Below are 27,351 nucleotides of genomic sequence, written 5' to 3'. Positions count from 1 at the left end.
TGCATGGCCATCATACAGGAAAACGTCCAGGAGCAGTACTGTGAGTAACTCTTGTAAACATATGGGCAGCTTCGTAAACTATCGCATGAAATTCAACGAGCTAGAAAAAAGACTATGGATACCTAAGCCTAAAAGTTCTTTTGCACAATGTCATTTTACCGTAAATGCGCTAAAAATTTATAATGCTCTCATCAGTAACAAAAGTGTCCCAGTATGTTTGTCAAATAGGATGTTCTTCAAACCATTACCTACGATTAAAAAAAAATACGAAAGTTATGATGTCACTGCTTAAATTCAAAAAGACCACAAATCGAAAACCCCGAAGTTTTGTGTTGTTGCAAAAATGAGATTCAATCAATCAATCATATTTTTCTAAAAGACTCTCATGGATTTTTAATTATAAATGACCCAAATCGCACAAAAAGGCTTTTGGCATTTTATGTTTTGGTGGCTAACTTTAAAGCTTTATGGGTGATAGTTCGCACAAAACGCCGTTATTAAATAGATACAGCTTTATAAAACGCATCTAATGATATTATAAATGATATTCAAAATTAAATTATTTAAAAAAAATGTTAAAAACTTTGATTGTGTTAACGAAAAGCAGACTGTAGCGAAAAAACGAATTTCATTCAGTTTTGTAAAAGGTTGGAAATATTTGAAGAAAGGAAAGGAACACGGATATGGACCTACCTATGATACGTATAATGGTGTTCTTCAATTTTGGACACTGGATAATGAAATTCATTTTGAATTATGCAACGATTTATGATAACTTTTACGACGTGCGACGAATCCACAAACATGTAATGTGTCAAAAATGTTGTTTGTTTTGTTCCAAATCCAAATGTTCTAATTTTGAATTTCTTCTATCTTGATTTAAGGTAGATACCATAAGGATGGGTTAAGAGAAGGATGGGAAAGAAAGGTAATCGGCCAAGAATAATATCGATAAATGCCGTTTTATACTAAACAGATTGGCTCTACTAAAAATAGTCCAATTTGATTTGTGGCCCTTTTTAACCTTTCCCTTACTCTCCTAAAAACACCCTCGAGTTACGGTACTGTGTAGTCACTACACATTAATAAAATAAGAGATTTAAAAAGGGAAAAATGAAATATTTATAGGGAATGGCTTTAATTAACCATTATTTAATTCAAACATGATAATATTTCAAATCTAACTGCTGAAAACATGAAAAAACCATTGAGTATCGCTAACGACTCGGGCGAAACGTGCACGCGCGCCAACTTCCGAGAGCTACTGAGTAGCTACATAGTACTGGACTGCGTGACTGACTGAGAGTATAATTTTGATGATATTTGTAATTTATCCCCGATTTCCGATAAAATGCTTTTTTTGTGCCTAATAAGTACTTATTATTTAATAACAAATTATTTCAGTCGATACGTAAATGTGTATTGGAGGAATACTGAAAATCTAAACCCAATATTTATTATTTTTATAAAGATATTATAGTTATTAGACGCAATGTGTACTAGCCACACATCACCGGGAAGGGAGGGTTAATTTAAGCAGCGATGTATCCGTTTGAGTGGATCCTACGAGAGAAAAGTGTTCGCGAACGTGTTATATATATAGTTGGATAATTTATATAGCGCCATTTTTGTGAAAATCACCTCAAGGGCGCTGTACAATTAATAAATATCCCAGTACGTCTTGCAGCTACAGAGCACATGGACGGTTGGATTTCTAGTTCCTCATTTTCAATTAAGGTCAATCAAAAATTATAACAGATAGGAGCTAGATTACAAGACGTCTTGCAGCTACAGAGCGCATAGACAGTTAGAAATTTTGCCCCCATTTACACATTTTAAAAATTGACAAATAAATTTAGTGTATTAATGATACTTAAAAAAATAAAATAATATGAATAATAAAAAGAAGTAAGATTACAACACGTCTTGCAGCTACTAAGCGCATAGGCGATTGGAATTCTAGACCCCATTTACAAAATTTAGGTATTTTAAAGTTGATATATGAAAGCTAGATAACCAATCATCGTGCAGCCACAAAGTGCATGGACGAGTGTAATTCCATCAAAATTAAAATTATATTAATAAAATTACAAAAAATAGAGCATAGTAGTAAGTTTGTCAAGTGTTCATGCCAAGAAGTAAGCAATAAAAAACTAAATAAATAAAACACTGTTTCAATTCCATGGTTAAGAAAGGGAGATATATGTCCGAAGAGAAGCTTTTGTAGACAGTAGGTAGATACCGTCGCCATGTGGCCCACTGGCTGCTTGATAATTTCTGGAAACGCACGTGTGTAGTTATAGATCCATTACTTGTACTAAGATTTATCCATACTAAAGTTTTTGTTTATTTTTCGCAGTTGTGAATGAATGTGAGAAGAATCGCTGCCACGTGAGTGCGCTGTGCGTGCATACATCTGCCCCCACCAAGTGGACCTGCCTCTGTCCCGATGGACTCGTGTCCGGCCCTTCCGGTGTAAGTGTTCAAATAAATAAATTCCCTTCGCATTTACAAAACCACTTGCATACCTAATTTTAGAAACCCACCTGCAGATCACAAACACACGTCAACGTGAACCTACCTCTATTTATCTCTTTCTTTCATAATTTTTTTCCAGAGCTGCATTGTGGGCGACACTGCGGCGACTACTCCCGAGTGCGACTCGCCTTGCCAATTTGGCCTCTGCCTATTTTCCTGCGTCTACGGCAACTGCGAACTCCGCGATAAAGGACCTGAATACACGGTAAGCCACATTGAACGGTTATTGGTTTTTTTTTTTTTGTTTTTTTTTCCATACATATTTACATAGAAATATAATTACAAAAATACGCTTTAGAAAAATACATCTTAAAATTAAGCTATAACATAAATTGGAAAAAAATGCCCACAAAGACTTCAGCGTCTGAGCGTGGGCCATTCCTTCTTTATTTACATTTAAGTCAAGATTGAAATGCCACTATCTAAATATTTAAATTGTTCCTTTATCCTTTTTCTTTCCTTCCCATCCCCTCTCCCCTCTTCATAGTATAGTGTTAATTTTTTTTTTAATATATTTATTTTTGTTAATCTTTGCTTTTAATTTTTGTATAACATTGTAAGATTCAATATGTCCATGTATTTATAATTTTCTCAAACTGAACGGTTTGGGTAGGTAGGAAGAAATTGCCTTAAGGCAATATGCCCGCCCTTATATGTATATTTATTGTATATGTATATAGTGTCAAATAAATAAATAAAATTCCTTTTTTAATTATTAAAAAGTTTATAGCATATAAATATGGTAAGACATGACCATGAAAAGAAAAGAAAAAGAAAAGATAAACCAAATTAACATAATGCTGATATTACGAAAACATGATTTATTTTTAATTTTAATTAAAAATTATTATTTTTTAAGAATGTGTATCTGTTCCTTCCATGCTAATCCAAGACCTCAAACCCACTTCAAACTGTAACAGTGATTTAATGTTTTGTAGCTACTTAGTAAGAAGATTGAAGGATCTTGGACCAACATGTAAGGAGTGCCTCTGTGTGTTCATTGATTAAAGGGCACATTTTTTTCAAACTCTTAGTAGGCATAAAAAATATTTACTTACATTTATTGAAATGTTTTACAGCAAAATTTTCATACAATAGGAAATGTGCGCACGGCACGCACATCACCACAAGCTAATTTTCAGCGCACAATTGAACAAATGTGTAGTGATCAGCGTTACCTAGCGAGTGTTTTATTAGCTGGAATGTACTATGTAAAGTTAGCTTCAGTGTGCGGAAGTTAGCGCTTTACTTATAACCCCACCTAGCGGGTGTTTTACAAACTAGAATGTATTGTGTGAAGTTAGCTTCAGTATTTGGGAGCTAGTTTTGTACTAATCACACTACCTAGCAGATTAACTGGTGTCAGTCTGCTAGGTAGTGTGATTAGTACAAAACTAGCTCCCAAATACTGAAGCTAACTTCACACAATACATTCTAGTGTTAGTCTGCTAGGTAGCTGCTGTAACGTTTTGGTGTAGACATATCGCAATTCACAAACAACAACAACAACAAACCATCACACCGTTTCCTCGTAAGGGTAGGCAGAGAGGATAGAACGCCACATCATTCTATCTTCGCATACATATCTCGCTTCCTCTACATTCATGCATATTCTCATGCACGCGCGCCGATTATTCCGACTTTTGACATGTCCATCTTCAAGTATCTGTTGGATTTGATCATGCCATGTGTTTCTCGGTCTTCCTCTATTTCTGCATCCATCAACATTCGCATTGTTAATATTCTTAGCCGTTCTTTCGCTGTCCATTCGCTCTACACGTCTAAACCAGCGCAGAGCTCCTTTCTCGATTTTGCGGATGATGCTTATCTCAGCCTTACATAATGTACGGATCTCGACATTTGTGCATCTCTCGTACATAGTTTCACATTCATGTAACCGCAAAATTAGCCGTCGAATCGAAAACACTCGTCCTGGGTTCTGGTTCCATTTCACACACTTCATCTTCTTCATTCCCTTTCCGCACCTAATGGTGCATAGGGCACTGCATCGGTACACCAATTGCAGCGTATCTTGATCATTTTTGTCACATTATCAGTCTTACGCTTCCAGGGACTAATTTTTGGCCAACTCTTCTTTTGACCAGTCTGTTTTTTTGGTCGGCTGGAAGATATTGCTTTTAGCAATAAGTCCGCCAAACTGCTTATTCTTTGTACTTGAAGTTTTAAATAAATAAAAACATGAAAGATTTTTTTCTTCAATTGGTCTGGGGTGACATTGGTCGTAGGGAGTCAGAAAAGTTGATGCATGCCACGGATTGGAGATTCTTACTGGATGTCGAAAATAAAATAAGGAATAATTAAAAAAATATATATTTATAGATGAAGTTTAAGTTAAGTATAGTTTTAAGTTAAGTAAGTTTAAGTATAGATGAAGTAAACCATGAAGTTTCGCATAAATAAATTGTCTATGTTTTTATGAATGTATGTATGTGTATGGGCATGGGTGTATGTATGTGTGTGTGTATATATGTGTGTATCTATATATGTATGTTGTTTATTTTTTTATTTAAAATTTTTAATTCGGAGCTCGATTGTTGTGAACTCCTGAATCTCATTAACTTCAAAATACCTAATCGAGTCACTAGAAGTACGGAGTTGTTTGCAACTACGAGTACATACGTAGCTACTAACTATGCACGACACTTTTTGATGTGTATTATTCTTTATTATTATCTTTTTCCGAAATCGATGTATCAAATATTTTTGTGTACCAGATATTATGTTATTATCTTATATATATTTACTGTAAACTAATTTTTAATATTTTTTTTTAACAATAATTTGATGATACCATTTTTTTTATACTTATATAAGTATATGTAAATGTATTTACTTTTTTGTTTAAATTCTTTACAAGTTATTAACAATTTGCTTTTTAATTCAATTACTTTTCTTATACCCATTTATTATTTTTTTTCTTTTTTACTATGTAAAGTTTCACTTTTTATTTTGCATGGCAGTATGCTTTTTATTGTTTCTACATGGATACAAAAAAGCGTTGTTTATCTTTTAAATTTTTACTCACTATGTTTGTACTTACCTGTATATTTTTTGTAAATGCCCCTTGGGCGTATTGTAAAATTAAATAAATAAATAAAAAATTAAATAAATAAATATATATGTGTGTATATATGTGTATGTGTGTATGTATATGTATCAAAATGTGTATACGAATAAGTTTATATTTTATTTGTCTGTGCTTTCTATTAATTTGTCAACTATTATGATATGTTGACATGTAAATGCCTAGCTTGGAACGGGGTATCTACCCTTGTTAGCTGGGCAAAGTCAACGTAAAATTGTATTTTGATAACGAGTGTAAATAATTAAATTAAAAAAAATTGTGGTGTATTTTTCATAAATACCTGCCGACAGGCCTCTGAAATAGAGGCTCAAATGATTGACAATATTTGTGAATTTATTTCAATTAACAAAATATTGTTACGTTCTTCGTCTTTGTCCTCAGTGTCAATGTAAGCCGCATTGGACCGGGCCGCATTGTGCCGAAGCCCTACCAAACTGCAGATGTCAAAATGGCGGCACGTGCACTAAAAATGGCTGCGTATGCCGTCACCCGAACACAGGTATTTCATTCATATTTTTTCTTAACATTATTATAAATTATATGCGAATCAATTTTCCAGTTCTTTAGTAGGACATCTCCAAATAATGAGTTTAGCATTAATGAGAAAATAACTAACAATATTTTGAGTATGTCCAAATGTTTGTAGACCGACTGTATTTGGGCATACTCAAAACATTTTTGATTAAACTAACTGGTATAAGAAGCATAAAAATTTAAGAATCGTTTGCGTTGCCTAGTAGGTGAATTGATTCAGCCGGATGAATCCCACCCGCATTATGAAGGTTTCAGCTCTTTTATTTATTCATGTTTTTTCTCTTACAAACTATAATTAATAATAAAAATTATGTGACCTCACTGGGGTTACCCGTGCCGAAGACACTTAACAATATACTTTTTTTAAAATATTTTTACATTTGAGAATAAACAAAGAAGACTTAATAAACAGAGATTAATTAACAAAATATTCAGACAGCTTTAAACACTATGTATTTATGTTTATAATTAATTTATGTACATCTATATTATTTATATTAAAAAACAACTAACCTAACATAAGCTTTACACTTGTGGAGCAGTTGATTCAATATTGGTTTGAGCGAATGAGACAATCAATTTTACTTCTACCTAGCTTTACTATCCATTTTTTTATAGCCTTTTTGAATATTTTCTCGCTACTAATTGTTTTAATAGATAGTGGAAGCAGGTTATAGATTTTAATTGAATAATACTCAAAATCCCTTTGCTCGAAAGTGGTATTAGTTTGTATTCGTTTAAGTTGTCCTTGTGTTGAGGATCTAGTGATTATATTGTTTGTATGTGATGTACTGTAGGGGTTATGTCTTTCATTTGAGTTAGAGTAGTTTTTGAATCTGTAAGCGAGTATTGTTTTAGCGTATAATTGTTCGGTGTCATAAGTTGTGATTTGTGGAATATTTTTTCAGTAAATGTCTGTATCGGGACTCTAAATAATATTATTTTAATTATGGATTTTACTTCATAAAAGTCAACAGATGGAAGAGTTGAGGAAATGTGGATTTTAAACATAGGCAAAATGGTGAATGTTTCTCATTGTGTAAAGTGACCACTCAAACTAGCCAATGACAGATCTTAAGCCCTGTACTTCCTAGACTGCCTAGACTTCCATATTAATTTCTCAAAAATGTTTTTCCTCGATGTCGCAATTAATTTCAAATGACTGAACGTTGGTGATTTTCTCTAGGCGAGGAATGCGAGAAGTGCGGCAACGTGACGTGCCTGAATGGAGCCACTTGCACCGCTGGAAACGCAGGGGAGCGCTTCTGTGTCTGCCCGCCCGGTTGGACCGGACATCTCTGCAACGTGTCTGTCTGCCACAGATTCTGTGAAAAAAACGTATGTTGAATTCTACTGTATAAATAATATTTATTTATGTCTGGAATCTTGTATATTGCCAGTACTCTTAATCTTGTTAAATTGATATGTTTTTTTTTTTTTTTTACACATACCTATTAAAGGCTGGAAAAAAAATTGAAAGTTGTTTTCAACAGTTTCATTTAATATCCTGACTAATTTTTCTATATGAGGCTGTTACAACTGTTTAAAAAAAATAACTGTTTATTTATTTATTTGACAAGTAACAGTTTAATTTTATGTGAAACTGTTTTAAATAATAACCGTTTTAAATTAACAGTTTTAAAAAAAATACCAGCCCTACAGTGTAATAGGGAAATATCACGTTTATTTTTTACATTTTCAAACTAAAAAGGATCTATGAAATACTGTACAGTATAAAAAATAAATTTTTGCTACCTAGTAGCATCAAAAATATTTTTTAATTTGTAATTATGAATTCCCACAAAAACGGTCATTGCATTTGCCACGCCCCTAATACGTCACAATACGTCACGATTCATGTTCATTTTCAACTTTGTTCCAAACTATTCTAATTTTTATAGAACATCATCACAATAATTTTTATAGAATGCCAAACATGTCGCGTTTTTCTAGTAACATATTTAAAATATTTTAAAGTTATATATGAAAACATTTCTCCAGAATATCCATATTGATTTTAAAAATACAATTAATTACTCTAAATCCATTTCATATATTCTTATCGGTATTCGTAGTACGTGATATTTCCCTATTGTACCTGTGTATATTACAAAGAAATTAATATACCATTGTTAAATGGACTTAATACGTCTGTAAATGAATAAATAATATCAGCAATAATATTAACACATGGTAATTTATTTGTTTTTTCTTCAGGAGTTCTGCCGGATTGACGAGAAGGGAGCGCCATATTGCGACTGCCCCACGGACAGATCGGGCGTCCGCTGTCAGATGAACGTCTGCAAAGACTTTTGCAAGAATGGCGGTGAGTACTTCATTAATTTTTTATTTAACAATTTTCCATTACTTTGTTTCCTGAAATTGCTATGGATTCTTACATTTCGCCCGGCATTAACTGAAACTGATAGGTATTGTTACATTTTCATCCTACATTTTTGGAAACCACGGAGTATACTTACATGTTCTAAAACCGCTAGGTATCCTTCCATTTTAATCCGACATTTTCTAAATCCGCTAGGTATACTTATATTTTTATCCTACATTTTTAAAAACCACTGAGTTTACTTACATTTTCGTCCGATGTTTTCCGAAACCGCTAGGTATCCTTCAATTTTCATCCGACATTTTTTTAAACCGCTAGGTATCCTTCTATTTCCGTCCGATATTTTCCGATACCGCTAGGTATCCTTCAATTTTCATCCGATATTTTCTGAAACCGCTAGGTATCCTTCCATTTTAATCCGATATTTTCTGAAACCGCTAGGTATCCTTCCATTTTCGTCCGACATTTTCTGAAACCGCTAGGTATCCTTCCATTTTCGTCCGACATTTTCTGAAACCGCTAGGTATCCTTACATTTTCGTCCGATATTTTCTGAAACCGCTAGGTATCCTTCCATTTTCGTCCGACATTTTCTGAAACTGCTAGGTACCCTTACATTTTCGTCCGACATTTTCTGAAACCGCTAGGTATCCTTCAATTTTCATCCGACATTTTTTTAAACCGCTAGGTATCCTTCTATTTCCGTCCGATATTTTCCGATACCGCTAGGTATCCTTCAATTTTCATCCGATATTTTCTGAAACCGCTAGGTATCCTTCCATTTTAATCCGATATTTTCTAAAAATTGCTAGGTATCCTTCCATTTTCGTCCGACATTTTTTGAAACCGCTGGTATCCTTCCATTTTCGTCCGACATTTTCTGAAACCGCTAGGTATCCTTCCATTTTAATCCGATATTTTTAAAAATTGCTAGGTATCCTTCCATTTTCGTCCGACATTTTCTGAAACCGCTAGGTATCCTTCCATTTTCATCCGACATTTTTTGAAACCGCTGGTATCCTTACATTTTCGTCCGACATTTTCTAAACCGCTAGGTATCCTTACATTTTCGTCCGGCATTTTCTGAAACCGCTAGGTACCCTTACATTTTCGTCCGATATTTTCTGAAACCGCTAGGTATCCTTCCATTTTCGTCCGACATTTTCTGAAACCGCTAGGTATCCTTCCATTTTAATCCGATATTTTCTAAAAATTGCTAGGTATCCTTCCATTTTCGTCCGACATTTTCTGAAACCGCTAGGTATCCTTCCATTTTCATCCGACATTTTTTGAAACCGCTGGTATCCTTACATTTTCGTCCGACATTTTCTAAACCGCTAGGTATCCTTACATTTTCGTCCGGCATTTTCTGAAACCGCTAGGTACCCTTACATTTTCGTCCGACATTTTCTGAAACCGCTAGGTATCCTTCCATTTTCGTCCGACATTTTCTGAAACCGCTAGGTATCCTTACATTTTCGTCCGATATTTTCTGAAACCGCTAGGTATCCTTCCATTTTCGTCCGACATTTTCTGAAACTGCTAGGTACCCTTACATTTTCGTCCGACATTTTCTGAAACCGCTAGGTATCCTTCAATTTTCATCCGACATTTTTTTAAACCGCTAGGTATCCTTCTATTTCCGTCCGATATTTTCCGATACCGCTAGGTATCCTTCAATTTTCATCCGATATTTTCTGAAACCGCTAGGTATCCTTCCATTTTAATCCGATATTTTCTAAAAATTGCTAGGTATCCTTCCATTTTCGTCCGACATTTTTTGAAACCGCTGGTATCCTTCCATTTTCGTCCGACATTTTCTGAAACCGCTAGGTATCCTTCCATTTTAATCCGATATTTTTAAAAATTGCTAGGTATCCTTCCATTTTCGTCCGACATTTTCTGAAACCGCTAGGTATCCTTCCATTTTCATCCGACATTTTTTGAAACCGCTGGTATCCTTACATTTTCGTCCGACATTTTCTAAACCGCTAGGTATCCTTACATTTTCGTCCGGCATTTTCTGAAACCGCTAGGTACCCTTACATTTTCGTCCGATATTTTCTGAAACCGCTAGGTATCCTTCCATTTTCGTCCGACATTTTCTGAAACCGCTAGGTATCCTTCCATTTTAATCCGATATTTTCTAAAAATTGCTAGGTATCCTTCCATTTTCGTCCGACATTTTCTGAAACCGCTAGGTATCCTTCCATTTTCATCCGACATTTTTTGAAACCGCTGGTATCCTTACATTTTCGTCCGACATTTTCTAAACCGCTAGGTATCCTTACATTTTCGTCCGGCATTTTCTGAAACCGCTAGGTACCCTTACATTTTCGTCCGACATTTTCTGAAACCGCTAGGTATCCTTCAATTTTCATCCGACATTTTTTTAAACCGCTAGGTATCCTTCTATTTCCGTCCGATATTTTCCGGTACCGCTAGGTTTCCTTCAATTTTCATCCGATATTTTCTGAAACCGCTAGGTATCCTTCCATTTTCATCCGACATTTTTTGAAACCGCTGGTATCCTTACATTTTCGTCCGACATTTTCTAAACCGCTAGGTATCCTTACATTTTCGTCCGGCATTTTCTGAAACCGCTAGGTACCCTTACAATTTCGTCCGATATTTTCTGAAACCGCTAGGTATCCTTCCATTTTCGTCCGACATTTTCTGAAACCGCTAGGTATACTTACATTTTCATCCTAAATTTTTAGCAACCACTGTGTTATACTTACATTTTCGTCTGATATTTTCTGAAACCGCTAGGTACCCTTCCATTTTCATCCGACATTTTCTGAAACCGCTAGGTATCCTTACATTTTCGTCCGACTTTTTCTAAATCTGCTAGATATACTTACATTTTTAGAAACCACTGAGTTTACTTACATTTTTATCCGAATTTTTTTGTAACCGCTAGGTATCCTTTCATTTTCGTCCGACATTTTCTAAAACCGCTAAGTATGCTTACATTTTTCGTCCGACATTTTATAAAACTGCTAGTCTTACATTTTCTTTAATACAACATTTAAAAATTAACCGTATAATTGATGAAAAAAATACGGTTGTTCTTACAATGGCAGAATTTTGAATGTTACTTAGTATGTTCACTTAAACCAGCCAATGACAGGTCATAAGCCCCATAAATACCTAGACATCAATATTCCTTTATAGAAAATGTTCTCCATCTCTATTGTAATATGATATATTAACTCGTTTTATGGGACTTGTAATGTTTAGTGTTTTATTTTCTGTCATATTTCTTTTTCCTTCTTGCTCTAGAACAACAGAATTTGTAAAAAGGTCAAATGACTTAGATTTATTTCAGTATATTTTAGTAATAGCTAGTTTTATGTATAATGTATTATAATGAACGACCTTTGAAAAAATATGCCATTCCTCCATCGGCGTATCCCGGCGAAATATGTTTTTGAAAAACCGGTTTTATTACGATTTTGAGTTCCCGAAATTAATAAATAATCATTTCTTTGTTATAAATTTAAATATTACGCATTTTATTGTGTTTACGTTATCAAAATATTATAATGATAATGACTAAATTTTAATTTATTGTGCGTTAATAATAAATTAATTTAAATAATATACATGTGATTATGTTTTTCTAATCAAGTATAGCAAATTTGTTGTAACGTGATTTGATTTGTGATTACCAGCTCAAAATCTGTGTCTGAACAGTGTATTTGTTTTTAAAAGTATATTTAGTAAGTTTTTATCGTTAGTAAAATATTTAAGTTAGTGAAAATGGAAGATCATTTTAACCTTCTGACAAAAATCATTTAATTCCTAAATTTATTGAAAGAGGGAGGGAAAACATTTTTGAGAAGGAAATACTGAAGTCTAGGCATTAACAGGGCTGATGACCTGTCGTTGGCTGGTTTAAGTGGCCATTTACACACGGTTTAACATTCACCATTCTGCCTATTTTTAAACATCCACATTTCCTCATCTCTTCCATCTGTTGACTTTTGTGAAGTAAAAAAGCTGAAACCTTTATTTGTGAGGGTGAGATTCATCTGGTTGAATTTTTTCACCTACTAAGCAACGCCTGAAAATATTTCTAAACTTATGTACACCGTATACCAAAATGGTGTGTGAAATAATTCAGCCAGATGAAGGAGTTGAGGAAATGTTGCAAAATGGTGAGTGTAAAACAGCGTGTAAAGTGGACTTCTAAACCAGCAAATGACAGGTCATAAGCCCTGTATATGCTTAGACTTCCATAAAAAAGTATCGCTCACATAGTAATTTTTTGCTATTATTAAAAAAAGACCCTGGAACTTCTCATTAATGAATTGTGTTCCTAGCATTGTGACCTAATTTGACGTAAAAAATATTAAGAATAAAAGAGAACATCTCCTAACCGAGTAACTCTTGCCCTGTGACTTAATTTACATAAATAAATAAATAGGATTAAAATAAACATCGCCTTGTGACTTGTGACCTAAGTTACGTAAGTCAATATTTAGAATAAAAGGAAACATCTTCTATTCTGACCTAATTTACCTAAACAAATGTTTGGAATAAAAGGATACATCTCCTAACCCAGTTACCTTTCTGACCTAATTTACCTAAACAAATGTTTGGAATAAAAGGATACATCTCCTAACCCAGTTACCTTTCTGACCTAATTTACCTAAACAAATGTTTGGAATAAAAGGAAACATCTCCTAACCCAGTTACCTTTCTGACCTAATTTACCTAAACAAATGTTTGGAATAAAAGGATACATCTCCTAACCCAGTTACCTTTCTGACCTAATTTACCTAAACAAATGTTTGGAATAAAAGGAAACATCTCCTAACCCAGTTACCTTTCTGACCTAATTTACCTAAACAAATGTTTGGAATAAAAGGATACATCTCCTAACCCAGTTACCTTTCTGACCTAATTTACCTAAACAAATGTTTGGAATAAAAGGAAACATCTCCTAACCCAGTTACCTTTCTGACCTAATTTACCCAAAAAAGGTTTGGAATAAAAGGAAACATCTCCTAACCCAGTTACCTTTCTGACCTAATTTACCTAAACAAATGTTTGGAATAACAGAGAACATCTCCTAACCCAGTTATGTTTCTGACCAATTTTACCTAAACAAATGTTTGGAATAAAAGGGAACATCTCTTAATCCTTGTGACCTAATTAATGAAAAAAAAATGTAAATGAGGAAGTCCAGTGTCTTTTTTTAAAAAAAAATTTTATATCGTATTATCAGCGCTATGATTTTTTAAAGTTATGTATTTCTGAAATAACTCCGCGTGTGACGTCAGAGGTTTTTCTCTGTCAGTTCTCATTTTTTATGATTTTTTTCGTACATTTTCAAGAAACATACAATTTATTGCTCTAATTTTTACCGCGCGCAAGAAAATATTTTTTGTAGCCAATTAATCCAAACAACTTATAGGCCCAAAAATTTTTAATTCTTTTTTTACTGATAATATTTCGCTGATTCCAAACTTTCAAAATTTTCCTTCTTTTGAAAAACACGCACTATCCTGGATTCAAGCTAAAGATATGAACTCTTTTTTTCTATGATATATTTTGTTGCCCTTTAATAATAAGGAATATTTTTATGTTTTTTTTAATATATTTTTTTCCGTTTTTAATTACCTACTATAAAAAAAAATACCATATAATCTTTTACATAATATTTTATTTTCCCTTGTGTTACACAAAGATATTTTAACTGTCTATTTATTATAGGAGCAAAAATTCATTAGAATTTTCTTGTATACCCACGAACAGGCCATGCCTTTGTGGGATTTTTTGTTTACTATTTTTACTATTAATATGAATTTCGTTGGTATGTAATTATCCTTTATTTTTTGGATACTCTGTATTACCTCTTATGTATATTGTAAAAAAAAAACTTAAAATTAACACAACTTTCGGTCAAAGAGGATTGGCCTACTACTCGGTTAAGTGTACAATCTACTTGCATTGTCCATAAGGACAATTAGTAAGTACACACAATATAAACTTGATATTAACTCTTGTGTGGCTGTGATGTCACACTAGTCGAAATAGGACACAAGACTTGATATATCTCTTATTTTTTAAACGATGAATTCGTATTTTTTGTAATCTTCAAATGGACATTGTCACACCCGATTTGGAAAGCGAAATTTGTATAACTATGCTAAATGTTAATACGAAAAAAATATTCATCCTTGCTACGCGAAGAATGAATGTCCGCTAATTCAGCAACACATCTATACAGATACCTTATACAAGAGAGAGCGCGAAGATAGAAGTCGTAACAAGGAAGACAGAGACGCTGTTCTGCGGCGTTGTTGTCTAAAACAGATTCAGTTTTCTGTCGGCTGATGACAGTGATAGGGGACACACGCGCGGAACATGAGCAGCGTATTTGTGATTTTTAATTTATTTTGCTACAACAGGGCTAAATTATATGTTTATTCGCATAAATTATTGAAAATAAATTATTAAACAGTATGTCTCCATGTTTTTTTTTCCATTGTCTGAACTTTAGAATTTTCCGTCTTTTACTAGTGGTAACACGATGTTACATCACCGCGCACAAAGGGATTATTTATCACAGTCTTTTAAGAGTTAAGAAATGGATAGTGGAGGTGGGTTGCGCACGGATCCATGAGTGGATCAAGCCAAATAGGTAAAAAATTGATTCCTGATTATGAATTTTTGTCTACAAGTTCATATGAATTTATTATGTTTTTTTATGATTATTTAAGTTTATTTTGCTTATTATGTTTACGATGATAATTAGGTTAATTAGATTAATTACGTTTTTATTTTCTTATTATGTTAACTATGATAAATAACTGATTTAAGGCATGTTTCATTATACTTGTTGTGAAATGTTTCCCTCGGCACGGGACACCACCCCACCCCAGTGAGGGAATATTATTACGTTGTAAAATAATAAATATAAATTTCGCGTAGGGCTGAAGTTCCTCATTGCGTTAGTCAAATACGTTTTTAATCTCCATTTTTTATTTTATTTTTTAAATGCGATTTTCCGAAAAATTCATTGGAATGTTTTTAAGAGTACATCTTAAAAGTACATCGAAAAAATTCATTGGAATGTTTTAAAAGTACATGTTAAAAGTACATCAAAAAAATTCATTGGAATGTTTTAAAAGTACATGTTAAAAGTACATCCAAAAATTTCATTGGAATGTTTTTAAAAGTACATCTTAAAAAAATGTTTCTTTGAGATTTCGTAGTATGGCCTTTAAAAAAATCCGCGTATAATGTCAAGCGTAAAAATAACATTATTTTGTACGTAACATACATAAGTTTGTTCTACCCACTTGGGATTCCCGTTTGCTTTCTAACGAACTGTCAAGAGGATTTTAAAAAACGCCTAGCGGTTGATCGCTAAATTCATGAAACTTGTCTTTAGACCGACACATAGAGAAATGCTACTACCATCACGCCATTTCCCCGTAGGTGTAGGCAGAGAGGATGGACCGCCACACACGTTTATCCTGACATACATTCCTGGATTCCACATTCATACATCTTGTCAAACATGCCCTTCGGTTGTGTCCGCTTTGACATGATCAGGGCCGCGATTACAAACGCTATCTTCATCTCTTTATATCGAGACGGTATACTTAACTTCTGTACTATCTGTATTTTACCTCGTTCTACCTACTTGCTTTATCGACATCATATGGTCGAAATAAGCCAATGAATGACCGCTAAAAATTAGTCCGCGTTCCTTACGCCATTAACATTTAAAATAGTTCTCATTTATATAAATGGGCTTCTTTGATAGAAAGTGCCCACTTCAAAGCGATTATAAACTCCAATAAATCCCAATTCAAGCACGATGCTTAACGATCGTTTGCATTTGTCTACTAAGGTAGTACGTAGCGATTACAAAGCCGGCTCTCGATACGTTCCCTCGAAAAGATAGTAAGTATAACATATGGAAAAAATATATTAACTAAATTTATTTTTTACAGTAGTAAGTTTCTAACTATAGGACAGAACCTAACGAGATTATTTTTGCCTATAGTCGCTCGTTTCTCAAAATCTGACAGTTATGTCGGAATACAATTCGACTTCAAAATTAACTTATTTTCCCTCATATTTTTAATAGACTTTTTAGAAAAAAAGTGCCAACCTCGGAACGATTTAAAAATTTAATAAATCATAAATAAAGGATAAATTGCTCTGTGGAACAAATTTTTGACACTTTTAATGCGTAGATAAACGTATCGAGGGGTTCTAGAACCGTCGGTATAAACCGATGTAAACAAACAAACCATCACGCCGTACCTCCGTAGGGGTAGGCAGCGAGGATAAAACGCCATATCACTCTATCTTGGCACACAGACCTCGCTTCCTCTACATTCATACATCTTCTCATGCACGCACGCCGATTATTTCTACTTTTGACATGTCCATCTTCAAGTATTTGATAGACTTGATCGTGCCATGTCTTTCTCGGTCTTCCTCATTTTCTGCATCCATCAAAATTCGCATCGTAGATACTTTTTGCCGTTCTTTCGCTGTACATTCGCTCTACATGTCCAAACCAACGCAGTACCCCTTTCTTAATTCTGTCGATAATGCATGTCTCAGCCTTACACACTTCATGGATCTCGACATTTGTGCACCTATCATACATTGTTTTACCACACATTCGCCTGAGGGATCGCATTTCGACAGCATCAACCTACTTTCTTCATCATTTTTCCAATTCCATACTTCGCTCTCATACATTAGAGTTGGCACTAGAACTCCGTTATGAACTGCTAGTTTAGCCTCCTGCGATAATCATTTGTTTGTCAAAGTAGATTTTAGTGCACCGTTCACCCTGTTCCCGGCACTCACCCTCCTTTCAATATCTTTCTCGGTCTTTCCATCCCTAGTAAACATACTTCCCAAGTACACAAATTCTTCTACCTGATTCAGAATATCTCAGTTCACACTGATCTCACATTTAGTTATATATTCATCCCTTTCAAAAACAATCACTTTCGATTTATCAAGATTCATAATCAAATCGCTTTTCTTGCATGCATCGTAGGATGTACTTACATCAAAATTTTATGGTGGGGGTATCGATAGTATATCTTTGTAGTCGGTCGGGAGAATTTTATCTACAACTATGATGTAATATTGAAGCTATGTCATTTTAGAGCGTAAATATGTGTACCGTGATGTACGCTTCCCCTTGTTTCATATCGATGTACCTACCCAAAAGGTGAAGCTACCTTGTACCACTACCTTGAAGGTAGGGGTCGGTAGTATATCTTTAAAATCGCCATAGGGAATTTATCTTCAACTATACCGTCAAGGTGAAGGTATGACGTCTTTATCTTCCCATCATAATCGAGGCCCAGGGCCGCGATTACGAACGCTATCTTCATCGGTACATATCGAGACGGCATAAAGTAAAATCGATATTTATGTACGAAAATGTGTAGTTTTGTATGAAAAATATCCTTGTCGGTAACTTGTAATTGAACATGTTTAAAAAACAATTTTATACGCATTCTATGTTTTAATAATAATAATTTTAATTTAATATTTATTTAAAAGGGTGTTTTCGTACCATAATATTTCATAGTCTCTGGACTGGTATCTGAAGAGTAAGACTGATCATCTTACCTTTATGTAACAAAATGATCAAGATGCGCTGCGATTGGTGTACCAATGCAGGGCCCTATGCACCGTTAGGTGCGGAAAGGGAATGATGATGATGATTTTTCACACAGAAAACTTAAATTGTAGTTTGTAGATAAATGTTGACTTCTCATTGTAATACGCGCCCTGACTTCAAATTTACGCGCCCTGACTTTTTCTGATCAAGCCACATCTTCCTTAGTCGTCCTCGTTCTACGTTCCCGCTCATTCTCGCCATATCGTCTGTTTTTATCATTCTTTCGTCATCCATTCGTTCTGCATCACCGATCATCTCAGCAACCCTTTCTTAATCCATACTTTACCAAATTTCGATTAAAATAATTAACATATTGTAACTAGATTTGAGTACATACTCGTATATATATATATATATATATATATAAGATTGTAGTAAATGGAGATAGTTTGAAACAGGTCGAAGAATTTGTATATCTGGGTAGTATGTTTACTAGAGATGGAAATATGGACAAGGATATTGAAAGGAGGGTTAGTGCCGGTAACAGAGTTAATGGTGCCTTAAAGTCTGTCGTAGCAAATAAGTGTCTATCGCAAGAGGCTAAATTAGCAGTTCATAATGGAGTTCTGGTACCAACCCTAATGTATGGAAGCGAAGCATGGAGTTGGAAAAAAAGGGACGAAAGTAGACTGAATGCTGTTGAAATGCGATCCCTCAGGCGAATGTGCGGAAAAACAATGTATGATAGGTGCCCTAATGTCGAAATTAGAGCAGAATGCAAGGCTGAGTTAAGCATTATCGACAAAATTAAGAAAGGTCTTTTGCGATGGTTCGGTCATGTGGAGCGAATGAATGATGAAAGAACGGCTAAAAAGATTTATGATGCGAATGTGTCCGGTTGTAGAAATCGAGGAAGGCCGAGAAAGACATGGCATGATCAAGTACAACAAATTCTTGAAAGTGGTCATGTGAAAAGTCGGAATAATCGACGTGCGTGCATGAGAAGATGTATGAGTGTGAAGGAAACAAAGGAAGTGTGCCAGGACAGAGTGGTGTGGCGTTCTATCCTCTCTGCCTACCCCTCTGGGGAAATGGCGTGATGGTTAGTTAGTTAGTTATATATTAAATGAACACAATCAAAAGTTTGATATCAATTATTTTATTTAGTCCAAATTAGATATGTACGTAGACATTATTATTTTAGTATTTCGGTTTACATATATTGTGAGAACAGAGAATTTTGATAAATGGGTATTCGAACATTGTTTTCCTGTCACTGTCTTGCAGACGCCTCCCCGATACCGTGCGAAAAAGACAACTGCATGTCAGTCCTTTTGTTAGAATAGACAAAATTGACGTTTTGCTGTCCCGTTTTCTTCACCTCAAAGTTAGTTAAACTTCTCAGGTTCAGTAGAAAAAAATGTAAGCTACTTTCTGTTTTTCATATAGAAAACTAAATTCTATTTCGTTGGCGAAATTGAAGATAAATTGAAATTTAACATACTTAAAAAAAAAAAAAAAAAACAATTTATATCATTTCGTCATTTGAATTTTAACAAAAAGGTTTCTAACTTTTTACTAAGCTCTTTATTGTACCATTTTTAATACAATTTACAAGTTTTAAGCAAATATATTATTTTCATACTTACGCACCCATACACACGCACCCTCTCCCTCTTTCATTCCCACACGCACATGTATCCTCTCCCTCATTCATTCACGCATACACACATTCACATACACATGAATACAAACGTCACACAAATACAATTACTAAACTTCTTTTCTTATATATTATGTGTCATAATATTTACAGTGGATTTTTTTAATTGGCTTTAGTATTGTTAAGATTTTTCTAATTATTTTGTTTATGTAATAGCTGTAAAAATCCCAAATAAAATAAAATAAAATAAATGTTAACTTACGATCGTAATCGGGGCCCTGGTGTATATAATTGCTTTTCCCATTATTATCTACCTCATCAGTAGCGCCTTTGTTTTTTTTAAGTAGCCAAATTTATTGTAGACTGCAAAGTGTCGTAATTTTCTTGGAATTGTCTGTAGTGTGAATAAATCAAGCGCACGTATTCCCAAGGCATCGGTACTATGTTTACCTACAAACATATATATGTATAGTTCTCTCGTGTTGTAACAATTCTTAGAACTGTTGAGGAAAAAATACAAACAAACCATCGCGCCGTTTCCCCGTAGAGGAAAGGTAGGCAGACGGAATAGAACGCCATATCACTCTGTCGTTGCATAAAGAACTCACCAACTCTATATCAGGGGCGAACCGTGTATAGAAGCGATTATGCGCAGCTTATCATTAAATTTGACTAACCATAATAATGTTTTATTGTAACTTTATTTACAGAAAAACAAGTAAATAATTAACATTTATTTTAAATCATTTCCACCGTTTGTATTTTTATCCTAATATAAATATAAATTTTAATAAAGCGCGCCCGGCGCCTGCGGTGAGCCAAGAAACTAGCCGATTATTCTAGCTTATTTTTTCATACAAATAAATATACTATATTTTGAATGTAAATACCCCAGTGCGGGTTTTTTCTCCTAGATTCAACTTGCAGATTACACAAATTATTTGAAGATTCTTTATTTGAAAAACAGTATTTCAATCATTTTTTCCTTAAGGCCTATTTTTCTTTGAGATGGTACTTTTGTCATAAGACCATAATTACTTTCATGCGTCATAATATTGCAAGACATATAGCGCTCCACGCGGCTGTTTTCAGCAATATTAATTACTAGAACATTCGGCCAGTTGACATTTCAATTAAATTCCTAATATCGACTGAATTCATAGTGGTTTTTAATTTTTTTTAATGAATAGATATTAAAGTAATGGATAATATATCTCAATATAATATAGTATATCACGAAGTTACATCGTTTGAGTTGATTTCATGGATGAGAGTCGTTGTATCGCACAGAACCACAGAAAAAGATCAATTTATAGTAAATATTACTTACATTATATTATGTACCTCCTATGTAGGTACAAATATATGATATTTTTTCACAGCTTTCCTGTAAATAAAATCACCATTCGCCACTGCTCTATATTGATACATTTGCTCTTGCACGCTCGCCGATTATTCCGACATTCGACGTGTCCATCTTTAAGTGTTCGCGCTCTGCCGGATACTATTTTTAAAATAGTTTAATCTAAAATTGCCAATGTTGTAAAACAGTGAAAAGAAAAATGGTAACTATAGTGTATTTAGTTTTATCGGCCCTTCATATCGGCAAATTATGCTGCCGCATCTGTATACAGGTAACTTGCTTCTAATTTATTATTTATTGTTTCAGCATTTACTTTGTGGAAAAACATTTTGAATTTATTTGAAATTAAACACTTTGTAAATTTACCACACAAGAGTGTAATACATTTAAAACACGACTAGTTTCGGGTAATCAGTAGTACCCATCCTCAGGTGTAAATATAAACTAAACTAAAACACATACACAGATTAATACTTAGGTACTGATGCTTCTATATCAACTAAACGCTGTAATAATTGGAAATGTGGAGGAGACGAGACGATATTGTGGTAACGTCATAAGAGCTAAGTTTTTTTTTTAAATCTAGTGGAATAGGTGCGAAGGTTTTCACGGTCGCTGTTATCAATATGTTTATTTTTTTTAATGGTACCGTGTGTGTTAGATTTGTTCCGACGTTTCGGCTACCATTGCAGAAGCCATCTTCAGGATAAACTGAGAGATTTGTAAGAAAGTACGTGTTTAAGTAATAGTAATTTGTACCGTGTCGCAGTCGGCAGTGGGCACATTTCTATTCCCTTTTGTAGTATGTAGTACTGGGAACCATGTTAGGTACACCAATCTCAGCGTATCTTGATCATTTTTGTTACATGAAGTTAAGATAATCAGTCTTACGCTTCAGGTACCAGTACAGGGACTATGAAATATTCTAGTGTGGAAACACCCTTTTTAATAAATATTTCATATCAACCATGTCGGGAATCGAACCCGAGACCTCTTGACCTCTTGCAGAGGCGTTGACCATTACACCACGAGGTCGACAATATTATACTAAGGCTTATTAACAGAAAGCTAACAAAATGCCCACCTTGTTTTGTTTAACAATCTGGCAGACGGTAAAATAATCGAAGTCTTAATTAATATTATTTGTGAATTCGTTACTTTTAGACATGAAATGTGATCCCATTCTTTTCCCTTTTAATCCCAATAGTATTTTGACACTCACAAACGACACAACACGGCATAATTTAATTTAAATCTTCGGTTGCGTACTATAGTCCTTAAAATATAGCTTGATTAGAATGACAGTTATCAGCAAAAGTGACGACATAACTTTGTAGTGACGTCTAAGGAGTGATTTATATTGACACACAAAAAATCATTCGTATCTGGCATGTTAATTTATTTTTTCAATACAATGCTTGACATATAAATCAACATAAATATATAAAATCAGCTATAAAACTAAAAAAATAATAATAAACCTAATTATTAACGACGTTCTTACAAGGTTACAACATTTCGCAAAAACGTTAGAGATGGGACAAATTGATTAATGTAAATTGATCGAATGAAAAAACAATTCATTTGATGTTCATGAAAAAGTATAAATGTCTTATTTTTTGGTGAATAATTGTCTTAAACACACTATAATAGGCTTTGGTTTTGCATTTTTATATCAATTTACAGAAACAGAGTTTCATGTTTACATGAAAAAACTGATAAAATCGATTTGATCGGTACATGATCAGTGATCAGTAATTTCTCATCACTATTGACATTAGTTTGACAGCTGTCACTTTAATCAAGCTAAATTTTAAGACAATATTTTGAGTTTGTCCAAATTTTTGTAGACAAGGACTGAATTCAACTCCCTGGGAAGCTGTTTATATTAACATATTACAACAGAGATGAAGAACATTTAAGAGAAGGAAGGAGAAAATATTGTTGATTAATTACCTGGTCCATGAAGAAGTATAGAAATTGAAAAAAATATATTTTCAGGCGTTGCCTAGTATGTGGGTGAAATAATTCAATTAGTTGAATCTCACCCGCATAAATAAAGGTTTCAGCTCTTTAACTTCACAAACATCAACAGATGAAAGAATTGAAGGAATATAGATGTTCAAATATAGGCAGAATGGTGAATGTTACACAGTGTGTAAAGTGGCCACTTAAACCAGCCATTGACAGGTCATAAGCCCTGTAGATGCCTAGACTTCTATATTGCCTTCTCTTAAATGTTCTTCATCTCTGTTCTAAATTTTAAGTACTATAAGCGACGCGACGTCTACAGAATAACTAATAGCCAACACGTAGAACTACTCACGTATGAGTAGTTTGGTCTGCTTCACTTTGATGCGCGTACGCGGTTTCTGAAATATCATAATTCTATGGAACGGCGTTTTAAAATATGTTTTTTTTAAACTTTTTTATCAGGCTACAATTTTTTTTTTTAAAACTTTGTTTTTTCGTCTGGCTGTTGTAGACGGACGGGCGTACAGGTAATTCTAGTTTATATATTTATGTGGTTTATGTTAATTTCTGTTTATTTTTGTATTTTCGTTGTAAAGTAAGTAAATAATTAGCATTCGCAATGAAATCCAACTGACACTTGTTTGACATATGCTAATAAATTCGATGAATTTAAGGCGCGAAATAGGCAAGCAATGTATACCTACCACTGTGGGCTGTATACTACTGGTACATATATATATATATATATTAAATAATATATAGGTACGCTATGAAAAAAAGCACAGTCTACTAAAAACAATGGAATACCGGAAACAATTAGTTCGCGTTTCTTACGTTATTAACATTTAAAATAGTTCTCATTTATATTTTAAATAGGCTTCTGTAATAAAAAGTGCTCACTTCAAAGCGAATATAAACTCCAATAAATTCCAATTCAAGCAAAAATTGCTCGCTTGAACATGAATTTTGCATGACTTTTGGAAATCACCTAGACGGTACGCTTGACGATCGTCTGTATGTATCTACCGATCGACAATAAAGCCGGCTCCCGTCACGATACATACAGTTGGAAAAATACTAAAACAGATGGAAAAAATATAGGAACAAAATTTTTTTTTAGAGTGGTAACTTTCTGACGCAAATAATATGTGTCTGACGCCTAGATACTCTTATTTGTTAATAGGACAGAACCTAGCGACATTATTTTCACATCTAGGCGTTCGTTTTATTAAAGTGACAGTTATGTCGGAATTTAATTCGACTTCAAAACGTACTTATTTCTCTCATATTTTTAATAGTCTTTTAAAAAAAAAAGTGCCAACCTCAAAACGATGAAAAAAATTTAAAAATCATAATTAAAGGAAAAATTGCTCGGTGGAACAAAAATTTAGACACTTTTAATGCGTAGCTAAACGTATCGAGGGGTTCTAGATCCGTCGGTATAAACCGATGTATTTACATCAAAACTTGATGGCGGGGGTATCGGTAGTGTACCTTTGTAGTCGGTCGGGAGACTTATCTTCAACTATGACGTCATACTAAAGCTTTGCCATTTTAGAGCGTAGATATGTGTACCGTGACGTACGCTTACCCTTGTTTCATATCGATGTACCTATTTTTTAATTTTTTTAAATTTAAATTGTTCATTGATAAACCCTTACGGGATACATACATTTAACAAAATATTTTACTTTTAAAATTTACATTCTACTGTGAATAATAATATTTTTTACATCTTTTGTAAGTCTGAGTCTTTTGTTTAGTTTTGTCTGGTAGTTTATTGTATAATTTCAGTCCGTGGTTTATTAGTCTCGATTGTCCTTTTCTCGTTTTAAACGGTTGAATATGATATTTTTCTGATATTCTCGTATTGTGTTCATGTTTACTACAGTTTTTTTCAAGTTTGAATTCTTCGTCTACAATTACCTCAGTGGCTAATTTATGAATAAATTTAAGGATTCTAGTTTAAAGAGTTCAGTTACATTTAATTGTTTAGTTTGTTTAAAAAGTTCTTTAGTTGCTGTTAGATAGGGTAGGTCATAAACTAACTTTAATATGTTATTTTGCTGTCTCTGCAGTCTGTTTAAATCGTTCATGTCATTTAAAACTTGAAGGGGGGGGGGAGGGGGGTTCGGTAGTATATATTTGTAATCGCTAGAGCGACTTTATCTTCAACTGTTCCGTCAAGGTGAAGGTATGGCGTCCTTATTTTCTCATCATATTCGTGGCCTCGGAAACCTTCCCGAAATATAATATAGCGTTATCAATAGCGTTTAGCATGCTTTTATACTTTCATTTTTTTAGCATGCTAGCGAAGCCATTCGGTACCTGTCTAAACTAGGTATGGGCAACTCGTGTATATATAATTTGTTAAACCATTATGTGACGAGGATCCATCAGACGGACAGCCGTTATTATGTGTAATTGTGTTGTTAACCGGTTTCTGTGCAACTTCAGTTGCTTCATTCCGCTAAATTATTACAGTATCGTATTTTGAACAGGCCAACGCGGTGCACACCTCATTTATCGTGTATTGTTGTTTTTCTTTATAAAAATTCAAATAATGTCATAAAAGTTTATCATGCCGTATTTTTAAAGCTAATATTTAGGTGAGTGAATATTTTTTACTAAATTTTCTTAAATATTTGTAAACAACCACTTACCGACTTTTCTATGTCTACCGGTTTCGAGACGCACCCGTCTCTTCGTCAGGACACCAATTAACCCATTGCACTACTAATAAAGCTGACACAATTTGTTCATACAACACGCTATTTAATTTAGACATATTTTTTTTATTACACATTAAGACTAAATTAATATTTTGTAATAAATCATGTGAAATAAATTGTAATTATTACATTTTATTATGAAATTGGTAACCGAAATATACTTATTTATTTCATTTTTATGAATAAAGTTATTGTCATTCAGTGTATTAACACTTTAAAAAAATCACTTCAAAGGCAAACCGGCGAATCGCCGGCTTTGTGTGTCAGTGACAAATTGACATTGGCCGGCGATTCGCCGGCTTTGTGTTGCAATGGGCTAAACCAACATGCAAAACCCACTATACACCTTCACCATAGAATATTTTTTATTTCCTTTTTTTAATTTTATATGTCATCGTCATCGTCGACGGTGATGCATAGGGCACTGCATCGGTTCACCAACCGCAGTGTATCTTAATCATTTTTGTTACGTGAAGGCGAGTTGATCAGAAGGGTGGTCCTTAAAAACTAGCATTTAAAATTCCCCTGGGCACCCCGCTTTTTTATTCAATTTACTTTTATTTCAACAATGTTTTGAGTACACCCAAATGCTTGCAGACTGGCTGGATTTTCTCCCTAGGGAGTTGTTCATATTTAGATTTGTCGCAACAGAGAGGGAAAACATTTTTGAGAAGGGAATAGGAGAGTCTGGGCCAGGGCTTATGACCGTTGAAAAAATGTGGATGTTCAAACGAAGCTAGAATGGTGAATGTTACACAGTGTGTAAAGTTGCGCCACTTAAAGCAGCCAATGACAGGTCATAAGTCCTGTAAATGCCTAGACTCTCATATTCCCTTCTCAAAAATGTTTTCCCTGTCTGTTGCAACAAATTTTAATTTTTTATTTTATTCATAAAATACGCCCAGAGGGCTTACTTTCTACAAAATAACAATTCAAGTGTTTCATTACAAAAGTTAATATGTAGGTCTAATAAATATGTATCTTAACACATGACAACAAAAGATGAAGAACATTTTAGAGAAAGTAATACAGAAGTCTAGGCATCTGTAGGGCTTATGACCTGTCATTGGCTGGTTTAAGTGGCCACTTTACACACTGTGTAACATTCACCATTCTGCCCATATTTGAATATCTATATCCCTTCAATTCTTTCATCTGTTGATGTTTGTAAAGTTAAAGAGCTGAACGTGTGACGTGTGACGTCTGAGGTTCTCTTCCGCGTATTCTCGATCAGTCCTGCCCACTGGTCCATTGACAACAAGCAAACTGGAAATATTCCATAACTCTCCTATCATTGGTTGATTCATATGAACTAGTGACGTCGTTCAAAGTAGTTCGTTTTTATTAAAATATATTTATTTTTTTCGTTCATTTCCAGGAAACTACAAAATTTTAACTAATTGTTATTTTGTAAATGCCTAGACTTCCATATTCCCTTCTCAAAAATGTTTTCCCTCTCTGTTGTGACAAAATTGT

The 27,351-nt window shown here is 34.0% G+C and overlaps 1 protein-coding gene across 1 annotated transcript in view; it reads left to right on the top strand.

Moving 5' to 3' along the window:
• Positions 1-7: 7 nt before the first annotated feature.
• Positions 8-27,351, top strand: part of LOC148271272 (uncharacterized) — a 41,528-nt gene continuing 14,184 nt past the window's right edge. Inside the window, exons 1-6 of the mRNA XM_088241589.1 lie at positions 8-40; positions 2,360-2,475; positions 2,618-2,743; positions 6,026-6,143; positions 7,365-7,516; positions 8,396-8,504. Coding sequence (XP_088097715.1) covers positions 8,471-8,504 — 34 coding nt within the window. The 5' untranslated portion in view covers positions 8-40; positions 2,360-2,475; positions 2,618-2,743; ... (1 more) ...; positions 7,365-7,516; positions 8,396-8,470. The remainder of the gene's footprint in view (positions 41-2,359; positions 2,476-2,617; positions 2,744-6,025; positions 6,144-7,364; positions 7,517-8,395; positions 8,505-27,351) is intronic.

The sequence above is a fragment of the Micrasema longulum genome, unplaced genomic scaffold (assembly GCF_059751315.1).
Source record: "Micrasema longulum isolate JH-2025_06_02 unplaced genomic scaffold, ASM5975131v1 h1tg002980l, whole genome shotgun sequence".
Lineage (NCBI taxonomy): Eukaryota > Metazoa > Arthropoda > Insecta > Trichoptera > Brachycentridae > Micrasema > Micrasema longulum.
Note: the sequence above shows the minus strand (reverse complement) of the source record. Positions and strands in the feature narration are given on the sequence as shown.